General features: G+C 44.6%; 1 protein-coding gene across 1 annotated transcript; it reads left to right on the forward strand.

The window, feature by feature from the left end:
• The first annotated feature begins 249 nt into the window (after window positions 1-249).
• polr2a (RNA polymerase II subunit A) lies at window positions 250-16,325 on the forward strand. Its single transcript, XM_083789279.1, has 29 exons — window positions 250-573; window positions 1,449-1,581; window positions 1,714-1,850; window positions 1,976-2,152; window positions 2,262-2,543; window positions 2,677-2,838; window positions 3,482-3,702; window positions 4,058-4,190; window positions 4,295-4,419; window positions 4,532-4,742; window positions 4,995-5,204; window positions 5,390-5,558; window positions 5,703-5,797; window positions 5,909-6,112; window positions 6,322-6,544; window positions 6,713-6,896; window positions 7,386-7,557; window positions 7,659-7,764; window positions 8,433-8,638; window positions 8,827-9,090; window positions 9,338-9,545; window positions 9,656-9,756; window positions 9,964-10,068; window positions 10,527-10,709; window positions 10,940-11,143; window positions 11,322-11,508; window positions 11,633-11,746; window positions 11,839-11,988; window positions 12,383-16,325. Exons 1-29 carry the CDS (start codon window positions 487-489, stop codon window positions 13,540-13,542), a joined length of 5,913 nt encoding a protein of 1,970 aa, XP_083645405.1. The 5' UTR covers window positions 250-486; the 3' UTR covers window positions 13,543-16,325.
• Window positions 16,326-16,984: the final 659 nt, after the last annotated feature.

A 16,984-nucleotide genomic window follows, 5' to 3' on the forward strand; every position in this document is an offset into this window, starting at 1 on the left:
TTAACAAGTAAAAAAAACGCAAACAGCAACTACAAAATATTTGCAAGCAACTTTACAGGAAAAATAAGCCCAAAGTCGCTTATAATAAGCGGTCATGGCATCACGGAATGAACTCGTCACTACATGAGTTGACGTCACGCCCCCTGAGCGCTCAGCCCCTGCTTCTTCGTGTGGGCGAACCCGTGGCTCGCGTTCGCTCTATATAAGCGGCAGTTGGACCAGTTCTCATTCAGAAGCGCTTAGAGAGCGCTACAGTGTAGAACATAAAAAGGGAGGGGGACAGCCGTTAGCCAGAACAGTTGGGAATAAAACGTAAATAATTCGGTCGTTAGGGGCAACAAACATCTAGGGTCTTGGGATATCGCCTTCGGAGACATTCCGGTCACCGTTGGCAGCCTGGCCAGAGCCCCGGTGACAGTTTTAAAGGCTTGTTCCTTCTCACAAAGCGGCGTGCCGAGGGAGGACGCGTCTCTTTGAATAGACAGGATGCATGGACCGCCCTCCGGCGACAGCGCATGCCCACTGCGCCTCATCAAGAGAGTACAATTCGGAATCATCAGCCCAGATGAGCTTGTAGGTTTTCTTTTGGGGAGCGGGCCTTTTCTGTATTCTGCAAACATTCACATATTACATGCAATATATGGCTATTCTTCTCATAGATACACTGTTGATGGTAGTTGACTACATGGGTCTGTTTTTACCAAGACAATGGCAATGCTTGCAGTTAGCCTAGCTAGCACATGCTAAGCTAGTGGGAGCTTGGGCTAACTAGCAAGTGCATGTTGCAGGAAGTTTGGGAAAACTTTCAGTGAGCACAACACTTATGAACCTGATCATAACATGAAATAAACGTCCTGATGTATCGAACATGTTACATGTAAATTAACACACAACTAATACTGATTATTGTTTGAGTTATTGACATGGTTCGTTAAATGTGTTTTTACGTAGATCACACAATGCCTTGAAAGTAGCAACGGTACCGTTGATGAATCCAGTTTGTGTCGTTTATCGCCAAAACTGACAAACTTGAAAGTTAATCATTTAAACACACGTAGCCTACATGTTATTCGCTGTCCTGTGTAGGGAATTGGTATAATTTGAATGTTTTTGTAATATAACCACTAGATTGAAGACATGTTACTTTGGGAGCTGCAAGGCATTATGGTCTATGTTAAAAATACTGTTTTGTCTGAAGTTCAAAGATGTGCATGCATCTATTGTGAAATAAATAAATTACAATAAAATGTAACATCAACAGTGTTTTGTTTTTTATGAACTGTATATTCCTTGGTGAGCACCTCCATACTTGACAAACTATAACGTGCAGGTCTTGTCTATTAGCTCATGTACTTTTGTTGCATGATTTTATTTTCCTTCTAGATTTACCATTTAAATGGGTGGAAAATTTATCGGTTTGTCCATTTACATGGTAACTGTTTCCCCAGAAACGGATGTCTGTCACAGAAGGGGGAATCAAATACCCCGAAACCACAGAAGGAGGGCGCCCGAAACTTGGTGGCCTTATGGACCCAAGGCAAGGGGTTATCGAAAGATCTGGAAGGTGTCAAACATGTGCAGGTACAGATGGCATCAATCATATTGGCATTTTATATCAATAAAACGACGTACCAGTCAGTGACAGTTCTACTTGGTGTCAATCCCATCAGTGTCCACACATGCTGTTAACATGATTTTTCTTCACGCTCTCAGGTAACATGACAGAATGTCCAGGCCATTTTGGACATATAGAGCTGGCAAAGCCAGTCTTCCATGTGGGCTTCATAACGAAGATCATGAAGGTTCTCCGATGTGTGTGCTTCTTTTGCTCCAAGCTGTTAGTGGATTCGGTTAGTACAGCCATCACAGTCTTGCATTATGCTTAGATCCCACCATTGTTGCTCTTGGGACGAACTGTTATTTGAATCACGTTTGTGACTTTTTAAACTTTGTCTTCTGTTGTCTTCACGTCTAGAATAATCCAAAGATCAAAGACATCCTGGTCAAATCTAAAGGGCAGAACAGAAAGCGCTTGACACATGTATACGAGTTGTGTAAAGGCAAAAATATCTGTGAAGGAGGAGAGGAGATGGACAACAAATTTGGAGTCGAGCAGCACGAGGCAGACTCAGAAGACATAACTAAGGAGAAGGTACTTGGGCAGTATATCAGCCATGTCAACTGTGTTTTTTTTGTTAATGTACTGTAATCATCATATTTGTACATCAAACTTATGGATCTTTTCTCTCCAACCCACTCAGGGCCATGGTGGCTGTGGACGCTACCAGCCCCGTATCCGCCGCTCTGGCCTGGAGTTGTATGCAGAGTGGAAGCACGTCAATGAGGACTCCCAGGAGAAGAAGATCCTGTTGAGCCCTGAGCGTGTGCATGAAATCTTCAAGCGCATCTCGGACGAGGAGGACAATATTCTGGGCATGGACCCCAAGTTCTCCCGGCCAGAATGGATGATTGTCACTGTTTTGCCAGTGCCTCCACTGGCCGTCAGGCCAGCTGTAGTCATGCAGGGCTCTGCCCGCAACCAGGTGAGCCTACAGTATATGGTCCTTGATTACTTCTTTTATTGAGTTTCCTCATTTCAATCTGTTGCCGAGTTGTACTGAATTTCCATATTGTTAATAACTGCAGCAGTAATCATTAATGTATTCTTTAATACAGGATGACTTGACCCACAAACTGGCTGACATAGTCAAGATTAACAACCAACTGAGAAGAAATGAACAGAGTGGTGCTGCGGCTCACGTTATCGCTGAAGACGTCAAGCTCCTTCAGTTCCATGTAGCCACGATGATAGACAATGAGCTGCCAGGCCTGCCCAGGGTAACTATGCAATTCCTTACTGTCTGATTTAGAGTAGTGCGTTTCGACCTTTTTCATATCACAGCCCATTATTTATAGGGCATTTGAGCAATGGACCACCATTTGATGAGATTTGGACTCTCAGACCCAAGACTTAGAATATTTTGTTGACGTTGAATATGATTTTGTCCACAATTCCATGCTGTATTAAAGTTGGTACCATAGGAGAGATAACAGGTAGATGTTTAACAATAATGTAAATCTTGAAAGTGTTGGTTTTCATTTTACAAATGGTAAAATTAATTACGTCATATGGAGTTCCAACCAGCCTGGCAAAAACTGTGCTGCTCTGCCATAAGGGTCCATTTGGTTTCATTTTACGCTCAAGTGTTAAAGATCTATAAGGGTCAATTTGGTAAACTCTCCATCTTATAGCTGGGGACCACCTGGAACATCCTCGAGGACCACTGGTGGTCCCCGGACCACTGGTTGAAAATCTAGGGCTACCAATTAAAACCCAATTAATTGGTGACTGACTGATTTGTTGTGTGTTGTTGGATGGATAGAATTCACCCATAAACATATCCATTTTTATCTTCAGTTGCTTTCATATGGTTTCCTAAAATTGTTTGGTCACAATCTTTTCGTCTCTTCCATTTCTCAGGCAATGCAAAAGTCTGGCCGGCCACTCAAATCCCTCAAACAGCGTCTAAAGGGGAAGGAAGGCCGTGTCCGTGGTAACCTGATGGGGAAGCGTGTGGACTTCTCAGCTCGAACTGTCATCACCCCGGACCCCAATCTGCAAATTGACCAAGTGGGCGTTCCACGGTCCATTGCAGCCAACATGACCTTCCCAGAAATAGTCACACCATTTAATATTGACAGGTACAATTAACAGTAACATCACAGTTGCTTAACAAACCTTTAAACAAACCAGTCTGTGTGTGGTGATGTGCAGGGTACTTGCAAGTGAGTACATGTGTTTATTGTTGAGTAGTATAGTTCATTGTTGAGTGTTTGTATTGTCTTCTGCTTATTTTTATTTCATGCTGCTGTAAAACCTCGGGGGGGGGGGGGGTCAATAGTGCTGCTATCTATATATCACATTTTGTTGATGGCTTAAGTTGCTTAATTTGTAGTATATTTAATGTTTAGTACATTCATTGCGTGTAGTACACTTAATGTATTGTGTAGTACATTGCATGTAAAGCTTAACAAAACATTTTGATGGCCTTTCCAGGTTACAAGAGTTGGTACGGCGAGGCAACAGCCAGTACCCAGGAGCCAAATATATTATCCGTGATAACGGGGACAGAATTGACCTACGGTTCCACCCCAAACCAAGTGATCTTCATCTACAGATTGGCTACAAGGTAAGATTCTCTAGATGAAAATGTCCTATAGAGAAAAGGAGTCTAATATGAATAATTGAATGTCTTCATGCAATTTATTTTTCCAAATCCTTTTCTCCTGTTAGGTGGAAAGACACATGTACGACGGTGACATTATCATCTTCAATCGACAGCCCACACTACATAAAATGTCCATGATGGGCCACAGAGTTCGGATCCTTCCGTGGTCCACCTTCCGACTTAATCTCAGGTGCCAAATTAATTCCCATTTGAACTAGACAGAACTATTACATGGCACATTTACTAATAACTAACACGGTGTGTAAAGGCCTAATGAAATGAGTATGTCGTATGATTTGCAGTGTGACCACCCCATACAACGCTGACTTTGATGGCGACGAGATGAACCTGCATCTGCCCCAATCCCTCGAGACCAAGGCAGAAATCCAGGAGTTGGCCATGGTGCCACGTATGATCGTTACACCCCAGTCCAACAGGCCTGTCATGGGAATTGTGCAGGATACGCTCACAGCTGTCCGCAAATTCACCAAAAGGGACGTTTTCTTAGAGAGGGTAAGTTCGAGTTTACATGACCAACCAATAATCAGTAATAATAATTATTATTACTACTAATAATAATAATAGTAATAATCAGTGATGACACAAGGACATAGAATTGGTGTAATTACTGGGATAAAGGGGGAGAAAAAAATAGTTTGAAAAAGTGTTTATAAATAATTCAGTAATCAACTCTATACTCATAAACAATGCAAAGAGCAATCACTTGATTAACAATTTCCGCCCCCCATATTTCTCCCACTCCAGGGTGAGGTGATGAACCTGCTCATGTTCCTCTCTACGTGGGACGGGAAGGTGCCGCAGCCAGCCATTATCAAGCCCCGGGCCTTTTGGACAGGCAAGCAGATATTCAGCCTCATCATTCCCGGACACATCAATGTCATACGAACGCACAGCACCCATCCTGACGAGGAGGACAGTGGACCTTACAAACACATCTCCCCTGGAGACACCAAGGTACTACAAATAATAATGTCACTTCACTGTTCTGTTCAATATGTTTCCCTATGGCTGATGTGGTACCCTCATCTCCCTGCCCTCTTTTACTTTCCCTGTGTAAATAAAGCAGAACTAGCTTATGCACACTGACACAAATGTTTTTATTGCCAAAACTGTAATACGTTTGAACTGTTTTCACCCAGGTCATAGTGGAGAATGGTGAGCTGATCATGGGCATCTTGTGTAAGAAGTCTCTTGGAACATCAGCTGGCTCCCTGGTCCACATCTCCTACTTGGAGATGGGCCATGACATCACCAGACTCTTCTACTCCAATATTCAGACTGTGATTAATAACTGGCTGCTCATTGAGGGTAAGTCAAATCATGTACCCGATGTATTGACTAATTGAGAAACAAGTATTTGGATATTCGCTTGGAAAATGTGGATATCCAAAGCTTGAAAGAAGTTATTGTCTGCATTTATGTTTATGGCCCTTCTGTTGCACCTTTGTCTAGGTCACTCCATCGGTATTGGAGACTCCATTGCTGATGCAAAGACTTACCTTGACATCCAGAATACCATCAAGAAAGCTAAACAGGATGTGATAGAAGTAAGCACATTAAAATTTCGCATTTTTTCTGTTCTTTTGTTTTCTGTGGTTTTCAAAAACGGTCTGAACTCACTTGCAAATCTGTCTGACACTGTGCACGTACTCCCCCAGGTTATCGAGAAAGCCCACAACAACGAGCTGGAGCCGACCCCAGGTAACACGCTGAGGCAGACCTTTGAGAACCAGGTCAACCGTATCCTCAATGACGCCCGTGACAAGACGGGATCCTCTGCTCAGAAGTCCCTGTCAGAATACAACAACTTTAAGTCCATGGTGGTGGCCGGGTCCAAGGGATCCAAGATCAACATATCACAGGTGGGCTGCAGGCCTCAAGAGAAAGTGTTGGGGCTCAGGATGTGTGTGTGTGTGTGTGTGTGTGTGTGTGTTTGTGTGTTTATAAGGCTTTTTTTAAAACCTGAGCCCCATGCATTCAATTGACAGCACTCATCCCTTAGGGGATGTACATGGCTATGACCGAACCAATACCATGTCTCACCATTCCTTATCTCCATTGCGCTCTATAGGTTATTGCAGTGGTGGGGCAGCAGAACGTTGAGGGTAAGCGAATCCCTTTTGGCTTCAAGCATCGCACGTTGCCCCACTTCATTAAGGATGATTATGGCCCTGAGAGCAGAGGCTTCGTAGAGAACTCCTACCTGGCCGGCCTGACGCCCACAGAGTTCTTTTTCCATGCTATGGGAGGCAGAGAGGGTCTGATCGATACAGCTGTCAAGACTGCTGAGACTGGTAAGTGTTTACAGATTACATTAGTATAGTGGGCAGACCGGGCACACTATCGATAAACCTCCAAAATCACCTCTTTCAATGAATTGGTTATGAAGTTGGAAACAAGCAGTTGTATGGATAACACCGATTTCACTATGCCAAACTTTTTGCCTTCCGTCCAATCTCAAGGTTACATCCAGCGCCGTCTGATCAAATCCATGGAGTCGGTGATGGTGAAGTATGACGCCACGGTGCGTAACTCCATAAACCAGGTGGTCCAGCTGCGCTACGGCGAGGACGGCCTGGCCGGAGAAGCTGTGGAGTTCCAAAACATGTCCACGCTCAAACCCTCAAACAAGGCCTTCGAAAAGAAGTGAGTAACACTAAAAACACATACGTAGAGATGGAGGAGTAGAAGAAGCCACTCCATCAGGCTTAAAAGATTCACTAACATAAAAAATAATTTAGTACTTTGTTAGTACTGGACCATCCATGAAGTAAATTAATATAATAATCTATTATTGGGCCATACATGAAGTAAATAAAAATAATCTAAAATCTTTGAAGCTCAAAAATTGCACATTTGCTAAATGTGTTTACTATTGTGGCAAGGAATGGTAAGTGCACTTTCTTTTTCCTAACTTTATTTTCTTTATTTTTTTTATTGGTTGTTGCTGCCCTTGTAAATGCAGTGTAAATGTTTTGGCAAGGTTGGCTGGTTTTATTCAGGGGTTCTTCCACTCTATTGGGGAATCCAGCTCACACTAGAATTTTCATGATCTCGTTAACTGCAGTTAGTTGACTGTAAGTGAACTCTAGGTCAGTGGCTTAACTGTCTTATCCCCCGTCTTAATCTTTCTAGGTTTAAGTTTGACTACACTAATGACCGGGCACTGAGGCGCACCCTGCAGGAGGATGTGGTGAAGGACGTGTTGGCCAACGCTCATGTGCAGGGCTCCTTGGAGAAGGAATTTGACAAGATGAAGGAAGACAGAGAGATCCTCAGGGCCATCTTCCCCACTGGTGATAGCAAGGTGTGTGTGGTTACTTGGCCTGCATTTTATTCATAAATGCAAAATACACATGCTGGTGATGATGAGTCTAACAGTGTTGCAATGCTCCCCCCGGGCTCTAGGTGGTGCTGCCATGCAACCTGGCCAGAATGATCTGGAATGCCCAGAAGATCTTCAGAATTAACATCCGCACCCCCACAGATCTCAATCCTTTTCGAGTGGTCGAAGGTATGCCTCAGAAACTGCACCTTTGTAAACAGCTTGAAAGAGCAGCCATTTTGAATTCCCCAACAGTGTTAACTGTTCTCACCATATCGTTAGCCCTAGTGAATCAGGTGAAGAGCTGACTATGGGGATTACTACTGGGAGGTGATAGCATTGCCTCAAGAACTGCTTATATGGCTAAATAAAGCCTGCTGGTCTAGCTATGCCCTGTCTGGTTCAGAGTTGCAAGGATCACACGGAAAGATCGTAGCATCGTTGTTACCAGTGCCATGTGGCGCATACAGTTAATAGAGTTGTGAACTTGTCATGTGGTTGACTGTAATGGCATAATAAAGTACCACATTCATCGGCAGGGTTTCTCCATTGCAAGCCATCGTGTAGTATTTTCATAAATAAATAAACTATTTTATGAAGGCCAACTTTGAGGATATTTAACATGAATGCTATTCTAGTGTGAGGACATTAAAACCCGACACAACGCTTCCCAATGAGTCGTCTTTCGAGCTTGCTCTACATGCATAAAAAGTATGCAAAATAGGTCTTGAGATTTTTGTATGTTATGTGCGTTTTTGTACCTTTTGTTGATCATAGATTACACTAGGTGAAAACGTTAATTCCCCCAACTGTGCACAACATAATGTTCAATCATGAATTTCCTTCTGACCCATTAGGTGTCCAGGAGCTGAGTAAGAAGCTGGTGATTGTGAATGGTGAAGACCCACTGAGCAAACAGGCGCAGCAGAACGCCACACTCCTCTTCAACATCCACCTGCGCTCCACCCTCTGCTCCAAACGCATGACAGAGGAGTTCCGCCTCTCCTCAGAAGCCTTTGAGTGGCTCCTAGGAGAGATTGAAACCAAGTTTAACCAGTCCATTGTAAGTTTGGCACGTATACTACACGCTGCTGCATACATGTAAGCGTGCAGTGTTATACAACTTTACACAGTGGCCTATGGGGCTAAATTACTAAACTTGTCAAAAATTGTTGTATCTTGCACCCAAGATAAAGGAACTGCAGCCAATAAATTGCTCCCATTCACTCCTTATTAATCTCCCTGCTCTAGACCCACCCAGGTGAGATGGTGGGTGCCCTGGCTGCCCAGTCGCTGGGAGAGCCTGCCACCCAGATGACCCTGAACACCTTCCATTACGCCGGTGTGTCAGCCAAGAACGTCACACTGGGTGTGCCGCGTCTCAAGGAGCTGATCAACATCTCCAAGAGACCTAAGACCCCCTCGCTGACGGTCTTCCTCTTGGGCCAGGCGGCACGTGATGCAGAGAGGGCCAAGGACATCTTGTGTCGTCTGGAGCACACCACCTTGCGAAAGGTTAGACTTAGGATGGAGCAAAAGTGGAATGAAAAGTATTGTATAATATATCCAAATCAGTTGGAAAAGACAGAAGAGCTCCCCCTTGTGTCTACGTTATAGAACTGTAGTTACACTTTTAGGATATCTACAATCCTTGACATCCCTAACGTGAGATGCACAGTTGCCTCTTTTGACTGATCAGCAAACATCAAAATGTTTTACTATATTTACATGCAATGACTAAACTCTCCCTTTTCTGCTATAGGTGACGGCCAATACTGCCATCTACTATGACCCCAACCCCCAGAGCACAGTGGTGAATGAGGACCAAGAGTGGGTGAACGTCTACTATGAGATGCCTGACTTCGACGTGACCCGCATCTCTCCCTGGCTGCTGCGTATTGAACTGGACCGCAAGCACATGACTGACCGCAAACTCACCATGGAGCAGATCGCTGAGAAGATAAACGCCGGTGAGTGGCTCATATAGGCCAGATTATTCAATACTATTCAAGACATTGGAAATACCCCTCACACACACAGTCCCCAGTAACACAAGCATAATGTTCCCTTCCCCCCCCAGGTTTCGGTGATGACCTGAATTGCATCTTCAATGACGATAACGCAGAGAAGCTGGTTCTGCGAATCCGTATCATGAACAGTGACGAAAACAAGTTCCAGGAGGTGAGAAACAGCAGCCATGTTATAAATCATAAAGCCTGCATAAGAACTATTGCCGTAGTATCTAAAACTGGTTTACACGAATGTTGTCCAGCCTACCAGGAAACGTCCTGTAGTGCTTTATTTACTGTACCTCTTACACGCTTTGAGCAATAGGCTTTCTTTTTGTTTTCTAGATTTATGGCTTTTGACCAATTTTTCTTTGTCTAGGACGAGGAGGTGGTGGACAAGATGGATGACGATGTTTTCCTGAGATGCATTGAATCCAACATGCTGACAGACATGACACTACAGGGCATCGAGCAGATCAGCAAGGTACTGAACGGAAAGGCACACGATCACACTGAATCAGTCAATTCAGATATAGTCTTGGAGAAAGATTCTGTTTTTTATGAACACTAAACAACGGAGCCCTGTCTAGTACCGGTTACAAGAGTCAAACCCGGGGTAAATAATATGCTTGGAAAGAATAAAATAAAAAAACATGCCCCCCCCCCCCCAACAAGTGAAAATACAAAAAATAGCAGATCTACAAGCTCATAGCACGCCACTCGGTGGGTTGTAGGTCTGCTATTTTTGGAAAAATGTGTCGCAAATCTTTGAATATATATATATATATATATATTCTTTCAAAGTGAATGTTTTTAACTCGGGTCTAAATGGGGTTAATTCATAATGTATTTGTGTTCCGGGGAGACGCCACATTTCTATTTTGGGTCTCGTGTTGAAAAGGCTTAGGAACTGCTGGTCAAACGCGTCTCATTCTCTCTCAGGTGTACATGCACTTGCCCCAGACTGACAATAAGAAAAAGATAATAATTACGGAGGAAGGGGAGTTCAAGGCCCTGCAGGAGTGGATCCTTGAAACGGACGGAGTGGGCCTCATGAGGGTCCTCAGCGAGAAAGATGTGGACCCTGTCAGGACCACCTCCAACGACATTGTGGAGATCTTCACGGTACGCCATGAACACGAGTAGATGCGTTTTAGTCTACTAAAACTACTACTAAACTTCTACTACAGTTATTATAGTCAATATTGTACAATAATATTATACAATGTCATTGTGCTGAATTCAATATTTGTGCTTTAAAGTTTTCCTTGTTGAGGTCATATTGAAGGGGTAAAATGTGGATTCTCTAAGTCTTTCAAAAAGTACAATTGAAGACCCTGCTCTCTACAATGCAGGTGCTGGGTATCGAGGCTGTGCGCAAGGCTCTGGAGCGTGAGTTGTACCATGTCATCTCATTCGACGGTTCCTACGTCAACTACCGTCACTTGTCCCTACTTTGTGACACCATGACATGCAGGGGACATCTGATGGCCATCACACGTCACGGCATCAACCGGCAAGACACGGGACCTCTCATGAAGTGCTCCTTTGAGGAGACGGTGAGAAACGAGCCATCACGTATTATGCAGAGATTAGCTGATGCAGTATAATTCCATTAATAAATCGTTTTTGTGATCAGTCATACAAGTTGCACTGCTTGTGTAATCGGATACATTTTTCACCAAATAAAATAATTTGCATTTCATACTGATATTCCCATTTTCCTTGCCGATCCAGGTGGACGTGCTGATGGAAGCATCCTCCCACGGAGAGAGTGACCCAATGAAGGGTGTGTCTGAGAACATCATGCTTGGTCAGCTGGCTCCAGCTGGGACAGGATGCTTCGACCTGTTGCTGGATGCCGAGAAGTGTAAATATGGCATGGAGATCCCTACAAACATCCCCGGCATCAGTGTGGCAGGACGTAAGTCAGGGGTGGGGGGGGGAGACACTTTCTGGACACGTGTTCTATTAAACTAATTATTTTGTTTTTATTACATGAATGCAGAGCATTGATATTGACTTCTCTGCATCCATCCTACTTGCAGCCACTGGAATGTTCTTTGGTTCGGCACCCAGCCCCATGAGTGGCATGTCACCTGCCATGACCCCGTGGAACACGGGAGCGACCCCAGCATACGGTGCATGGTCCCCTAGCGTTGGTGAGTTACACGCCTTGGATTCACATTGCTCATCTTTTTTTTTCTTTCTCTCTCTTATGTCTGTGTATTGACTTCTGCTTTTTAACCTCCAGGAAGCGGCATGACTCCAGGAGCTGCAGGCTTTTCGCCCAGTGCAGCATCTGATGCAAGCGGCTTCTCTCCAGGCTACTCACCAGCATGGTCCCCTACCCCTGGGTCGCCTGGGTCACCTGGCCCAGCCAGCCCATACATCCCCTCTCCAGGTTAGACAGCAGAGTTTGAAAATGTGTCTTCAATTTTCCCATGGAATTATAATGTTAATTTTACACAATGCAATGACAGATTTTTTTAATTGAAAGACAATTGCATACCGTACAATGCAACAGGTGCGTAGGAGAATAGTGAAATCCAAGAGTAAAATGGAGTGTGTGTGATCCCACACACTGACTGTAACATTTTTGTCCTTAGACCTCCACAAGGACAAACGAGATAATTTAGAGTTTAAAAAAACACAGAGGGCAACCAGGTGCTCAAAGGAGATCATAAAGTCTAACTCTAGGATCAGTCGGAAAGCAGGCTTAAAAAGCTGAGCATTCAAAAATGTGGAGGAGAGGTTGTAAAGTTATTTTGTTGTAACATTTTCCTCTGTCACTTCAGGTGGAGCCATGTCCCCCAACTACTCGCCCACCTCCCCGGCATACGAGCCTCGTTCTCCTGGTGGCTACACTCCGCAGAGCCCGGGCTACTCCCCGACGTCGCCCTCCTACTCGCCGACATCCCCCTCTTACTCCCCCACCAGCCCCAACTACAGCCCCACCTCTCCCTCCTACTCTCCCACCTCGCCCAGTTACTCGCCCACCTCCCCCTCCTACTCCCCGACTTCCCCCTCCTATTCGCCCACGTCGCCATCTTACTCGCCGACGTCCCCGTCGTACTCCCCTACCTCCCCGTCGTACTCCCCCACCTCTCCCAGTTACAGTCCGACGTCGCCGAGCTACAGCCCGACGTCGCCCAGCTACTCGCCCACGTCTCCCTCCTACTCTCCCACCTCCCCCTCTTACTCCCCTACGTCACCATCCTATTCTCCCACCTCCCCCTCCTACTCCCCGACCTCGCCCTCCTACTCGCCCACCAGCCCGAGCTACAGCCCCACTTCGCCCAACTACACTCCCACATCCCCGAGTTACTCCCCTACCTCGCCCTCCTACTCCCCTACATCTCCCTCCTACTCGCCCACCTCGCCCAACTACACCCCCACCAGCCCCAACTATTCTCCCACCTCTCCGTCTTACTCTCCCACCTCTCCATCCTACTCCCCCTCCAGCCCACGTTTCACCCCCCAGTCGCCCACCTATACGCCGAGCTCCCCCTCCTACAGCCCCAGCTCGCCCTCCTATTCCCCTACCTCTCCCAAATACACCCCCACCTCCCCCTCCTACAGCCCGAGCTCTCCGGAGTATACCCCAACCTCCCCCAAGTACTCCCCCACTTCCCCCAAGTATTCCCCGACATCACCCAAGTACTCGCCCACCTCTCCGACTTACTCCCCCACGACTCCAAAGTACAGTCCCACTTCACCCACTTACTCCCCTACGTCCCCTACCTACACCCCGACCAGCCCCAAATACTCCCCGACCTCGCCCACCTACTCCCCCACCTCACCCAAGTACTCGCCCACTTCCCCCACATACTCGCCCACTAGTCCTAAAGGCTCCACTTACAGCCCCACCTCCCCGGGCTACAGCCCGACTTCACCTACATACAGCCTCACCAGCCCGGCCATCAGCCCCGACGACAGTGATGATGAGAACAACTGAGCTGCTACAAAGACGGGGTGGCAGCAGCTGAGGAGTCCCCCCTACTGCCCCCCCCAACCACCACGTTCACCTAAGGGGTTGGACAACTGAAGGATGGCACCCCCAACCCTGCTGGATGGCGCTTTGAGTCACAGCTAAGCAAAGCCACAGGGGCTCCACTTGTGAATTTCTTCTTTTTTTCCTTTTTTTTACTTCAGGGAATCCCCTTTTATTGGATAACCTGTGACCCCAGGCCTGACCATCTTAGGGAGGGGGTTCCCCAAAAACATATTTACTATTTGATAGACTTGAACCAGGAGAAAAAGCCTGCCTTTTGGAAATTAGCAATTGTTTTTAACTATTACACACGGGGTATTGAAGCAGAATTGAAAGTCTGTGAACTATGAGAGGGAGATGTGGACACATTAGGGAGGGGTCCATTTTACCCTCCATTTCACTGCATCCAGTCGCTCTCTCTCTGAATTTCAGTGTTGGCTGTATTGCCAAAAGCCTTTAAAACCCTATAAACGGATTGTATTTATCACTTAAAGCATAAGCTTAAAAAAGCAAATATATAGGATGTTGCGCTATAGGGTTGCGCTGATCTTTATTTCATATTGCAGAGGCGAATCTTCATTAACCTTATTTTTGTTTTGTTTTTCCTCTTTGGTATATGTGTAGTTGCTGCCAACTATTAGGGGGTTTTGCGTGAGGAAGAATGACAGATTGTCTCTGCAATTCAAAGTTGATAATTAAATTTATTCAGTAGTTCATTTATGTGCCCTCTGGGCAAGTCTAGCATAGTGCTGTTCTGTAGTGGAAGAGGGGGCTCAAATCACAGATTGACATATATCCAAGACGGGGAGAGAGAAACTGGAATAGAGGGGAAAAACTTGTCCTATTTAATTCCCCTGTTGATTCACGGTTCCCGGCCACCTCCACAGCATCCTGCCAACACATCCACATGTATCACCACCCTCCCCTCTTGTCCTTTCAATGCCCTAAGAGACAAACTTAAAACGATGTCATTAAACATCCACCAGCATCCTTTTGTCCTTTACCATGTGGAGTCGATGATCGCAAAAAACAACATTTTTCTTCAGAAAGTATCCTTGGACACTCCTGGGAAGTTAAATATTTATAAAAGAAATGTTAATGATATCACGAGAGTTGTGCTTGATTTGATCTTATTTTTCCAAGGAAAAAGTCAGGGCATAGAAGGTTGGCAAGGGATTCTAGTTTGACATTGCTGCTTTTGTCACTGTTTGCATGAGTAGCTGTTTAAACCAGCTTTAGGTTGACTCATGGGTCCCTCCCATTCTAAAGTAATTCTATGCCCATTTCTGATTATCTAATGTGTTTTCACTTCATTTGGACTCTATTCAATTTATTTATGTAAAAGTTAACTATTCTGTGTGAATGAGAATAGAGTAAAAAAAAATACAACTTTTTGCTTTTCTTAATTTGCTTCTGGTGATGTAAAACAGTTTGCAGCATCCTGCTTTCAGATATTGTGGATGAAGGGGCTGTGGAAGGAGGGGAGTAAAATGTGAGAGCATCAACTCAGAATCCACTATCCTTTTCCCCTAATAGTCCAAGTTCTGCTTCCATGGCTCTCTTAATTAAAGCAAGATGAGTTATAGTTTATTCAGCAGTTGTACAAAATGTTGCATGCTGTCATTCTTGAGGCTTCGTTCTGTAATGGTATTACCACATTGTGGCGTCTCTTCAGTTCAGGTAGAAGCGCTCACTCAAGTGTTGGACACAGGAGGGCGGCTTGCCTTCTCTGGAAGCCAGTTCACACTTCCTAAAGAGTAACAGACTCGGTTCAATCACTCTTGGTTAGTTAAACATGTTTCAGACTGTCTAATGAAAGAGCACTTTTTTGCCTCTTATGTTCTCTACCCACTACATTAGTGTAATTAGTTTTGGATCTGACGGACTGTTTTCAAGATGCTTTCATGTTATAACGAAGTATGTCTGAATTTAGGGAGCAACGGTGAGTTCACGTGCCTGACTGACAATGGAACATACTTTTTCTTCCCCATGTTCTGTATGATCGGTAAAGCAGGTAATAATTGACTTGATTCCCGATTAACAATTAGTTGGGTCTCCTCCATCTCCCCTCTTCATCCACAATGGATCCTGGTCGTTTATGTTTTTCTTTTTTTTTAAAACCAGTGTATGTACCTATGATGATTGAGGTAAGCTTGGAGCAGGGGAGGGAACACTGCATCCGACTGGGAGTCTGCAGGAAGTGAAATTTTGACCCCAGAATGGACCACACCCATAAAATCTTTGTTAACTGTCTGAAAACTTTGAAATCAACCTAAACTTTATGACAAAATTACCAGATGCTGAAATTATTGTGCCTCTTTGGCCTAATGGTCTTTAAATTCACACTGGTTTGGCTTTGTCATTGATTTTTTTGCAAGTATTGTGGTGGCTATAGCTCTGGTCATTTTGGCGGCCACCACCAGCTCTGGTCATTTTGGCGGCCACCACCATAACATCCAGTCCTATTGTCTTAATTGTGCCGTCCATTCAGTTCAGGATGTCGGGACTCCCAGTTGTATCAATGTGAGTGAAAGTGTGTGTGTGCGTTTTTTTTAGGCTGGGTTGAGTGTATGTCAAAGGTGACAGGGTTTCCTCAAGTTGGAGAAGAGACAAGTCACGTCTTGGGAAAGGAAGGTTTAAATTAAAGAAAATGCCACTGTATAGAAATCAATCCAATATCTCATTCTCTGTATCTTTGTTTTGTTTGTTTTTTTGACTTGATGAAAAATAATAAAAGTTTTACTATATCTTGTCTGTGTTTTTTTTTTACTTTTTAGTTGCTGGGGTTAAATGAGTACATCAAGCTGGAATGTGTATAGTTGTCAGAAACCTTGAAAGACCAAATCTACTTGATAGATATACTTTCAGGACTTCAAGGGCCTTAATAAAATATCTGCAATAACCCCATTGGTTTTAGTGCAAAGTTTGAAGGCAAGACCTGTGTCACTGTCTACACTTACCTTATCTTTGCCTTAGTGGTAGTACACTGCCACCTGGTGTCCAAAATACAGCTACTTGTAGTTGCAACTATTGCAGGTGCCTGCACTATTGTAACAAACCGTACAGAAAGCGTACAGTACATGTTGGTGCTAGTTAAAAACTTAATTTATATCAAATTCCTGTTCTTCAAATGCCACTCAAAGATCGGAATGAGTGTTTTATTTTTCATTCAAACATGAACACATTGAAAAACAAGTTGTTTAGGCGACATCATCAGTAGCCTATCGTGCATCTATATTTTTGCATATCCTCTATATCTTTTACATATCTAATATCATTCTTCCACAAATCTAAAACAGAAATTTACAAATTTTGACAGTGTAGCCTACTGTCCAGAAACAGTCCTGTCTTGAACCAACGGTGGCTCTTTAGCCTTTATGTCCAGGATGGAGATGCGCCCCTCTGG

This window comes from Protomyctophum parallelum (genome assembly GCF_964188405.1).
Source record: "Protomyctophum parallelum genome assembly, chromosome: 18".
NCBI classification, from domain to species: Eukaryota; Metazoa; Chordata; class Actinopteri; order Myctophiformes; family Myctophidae; genus Protomyctophum; species Protomyctophum parallelum.

Excerpts from the sequence above, each read along its gene's own strand:
- polr2a (XM_083789279.1), top strand. The coding sequence starts at position 487 with ATGCATGGACCGCCCTCCGGCGACAGCGCATGCCCACTGCGCCTCATC. Across the intron at positions 4,420-4,531 it reads ACCTTCCGACTTAATCTCAG|TGTGACCACCCCATACAACG; the intron begins GTGCCAAATTAA and ends TATGATTTGCAG. Across the intron at positions 7,558-7,658 it reads TCCCCACTGGTGATAGCAAG|GTGGTGCTGCCATGCAACCT; the intron begins GTGTGTGTGGTT and ends CCCGGGCTCTAG.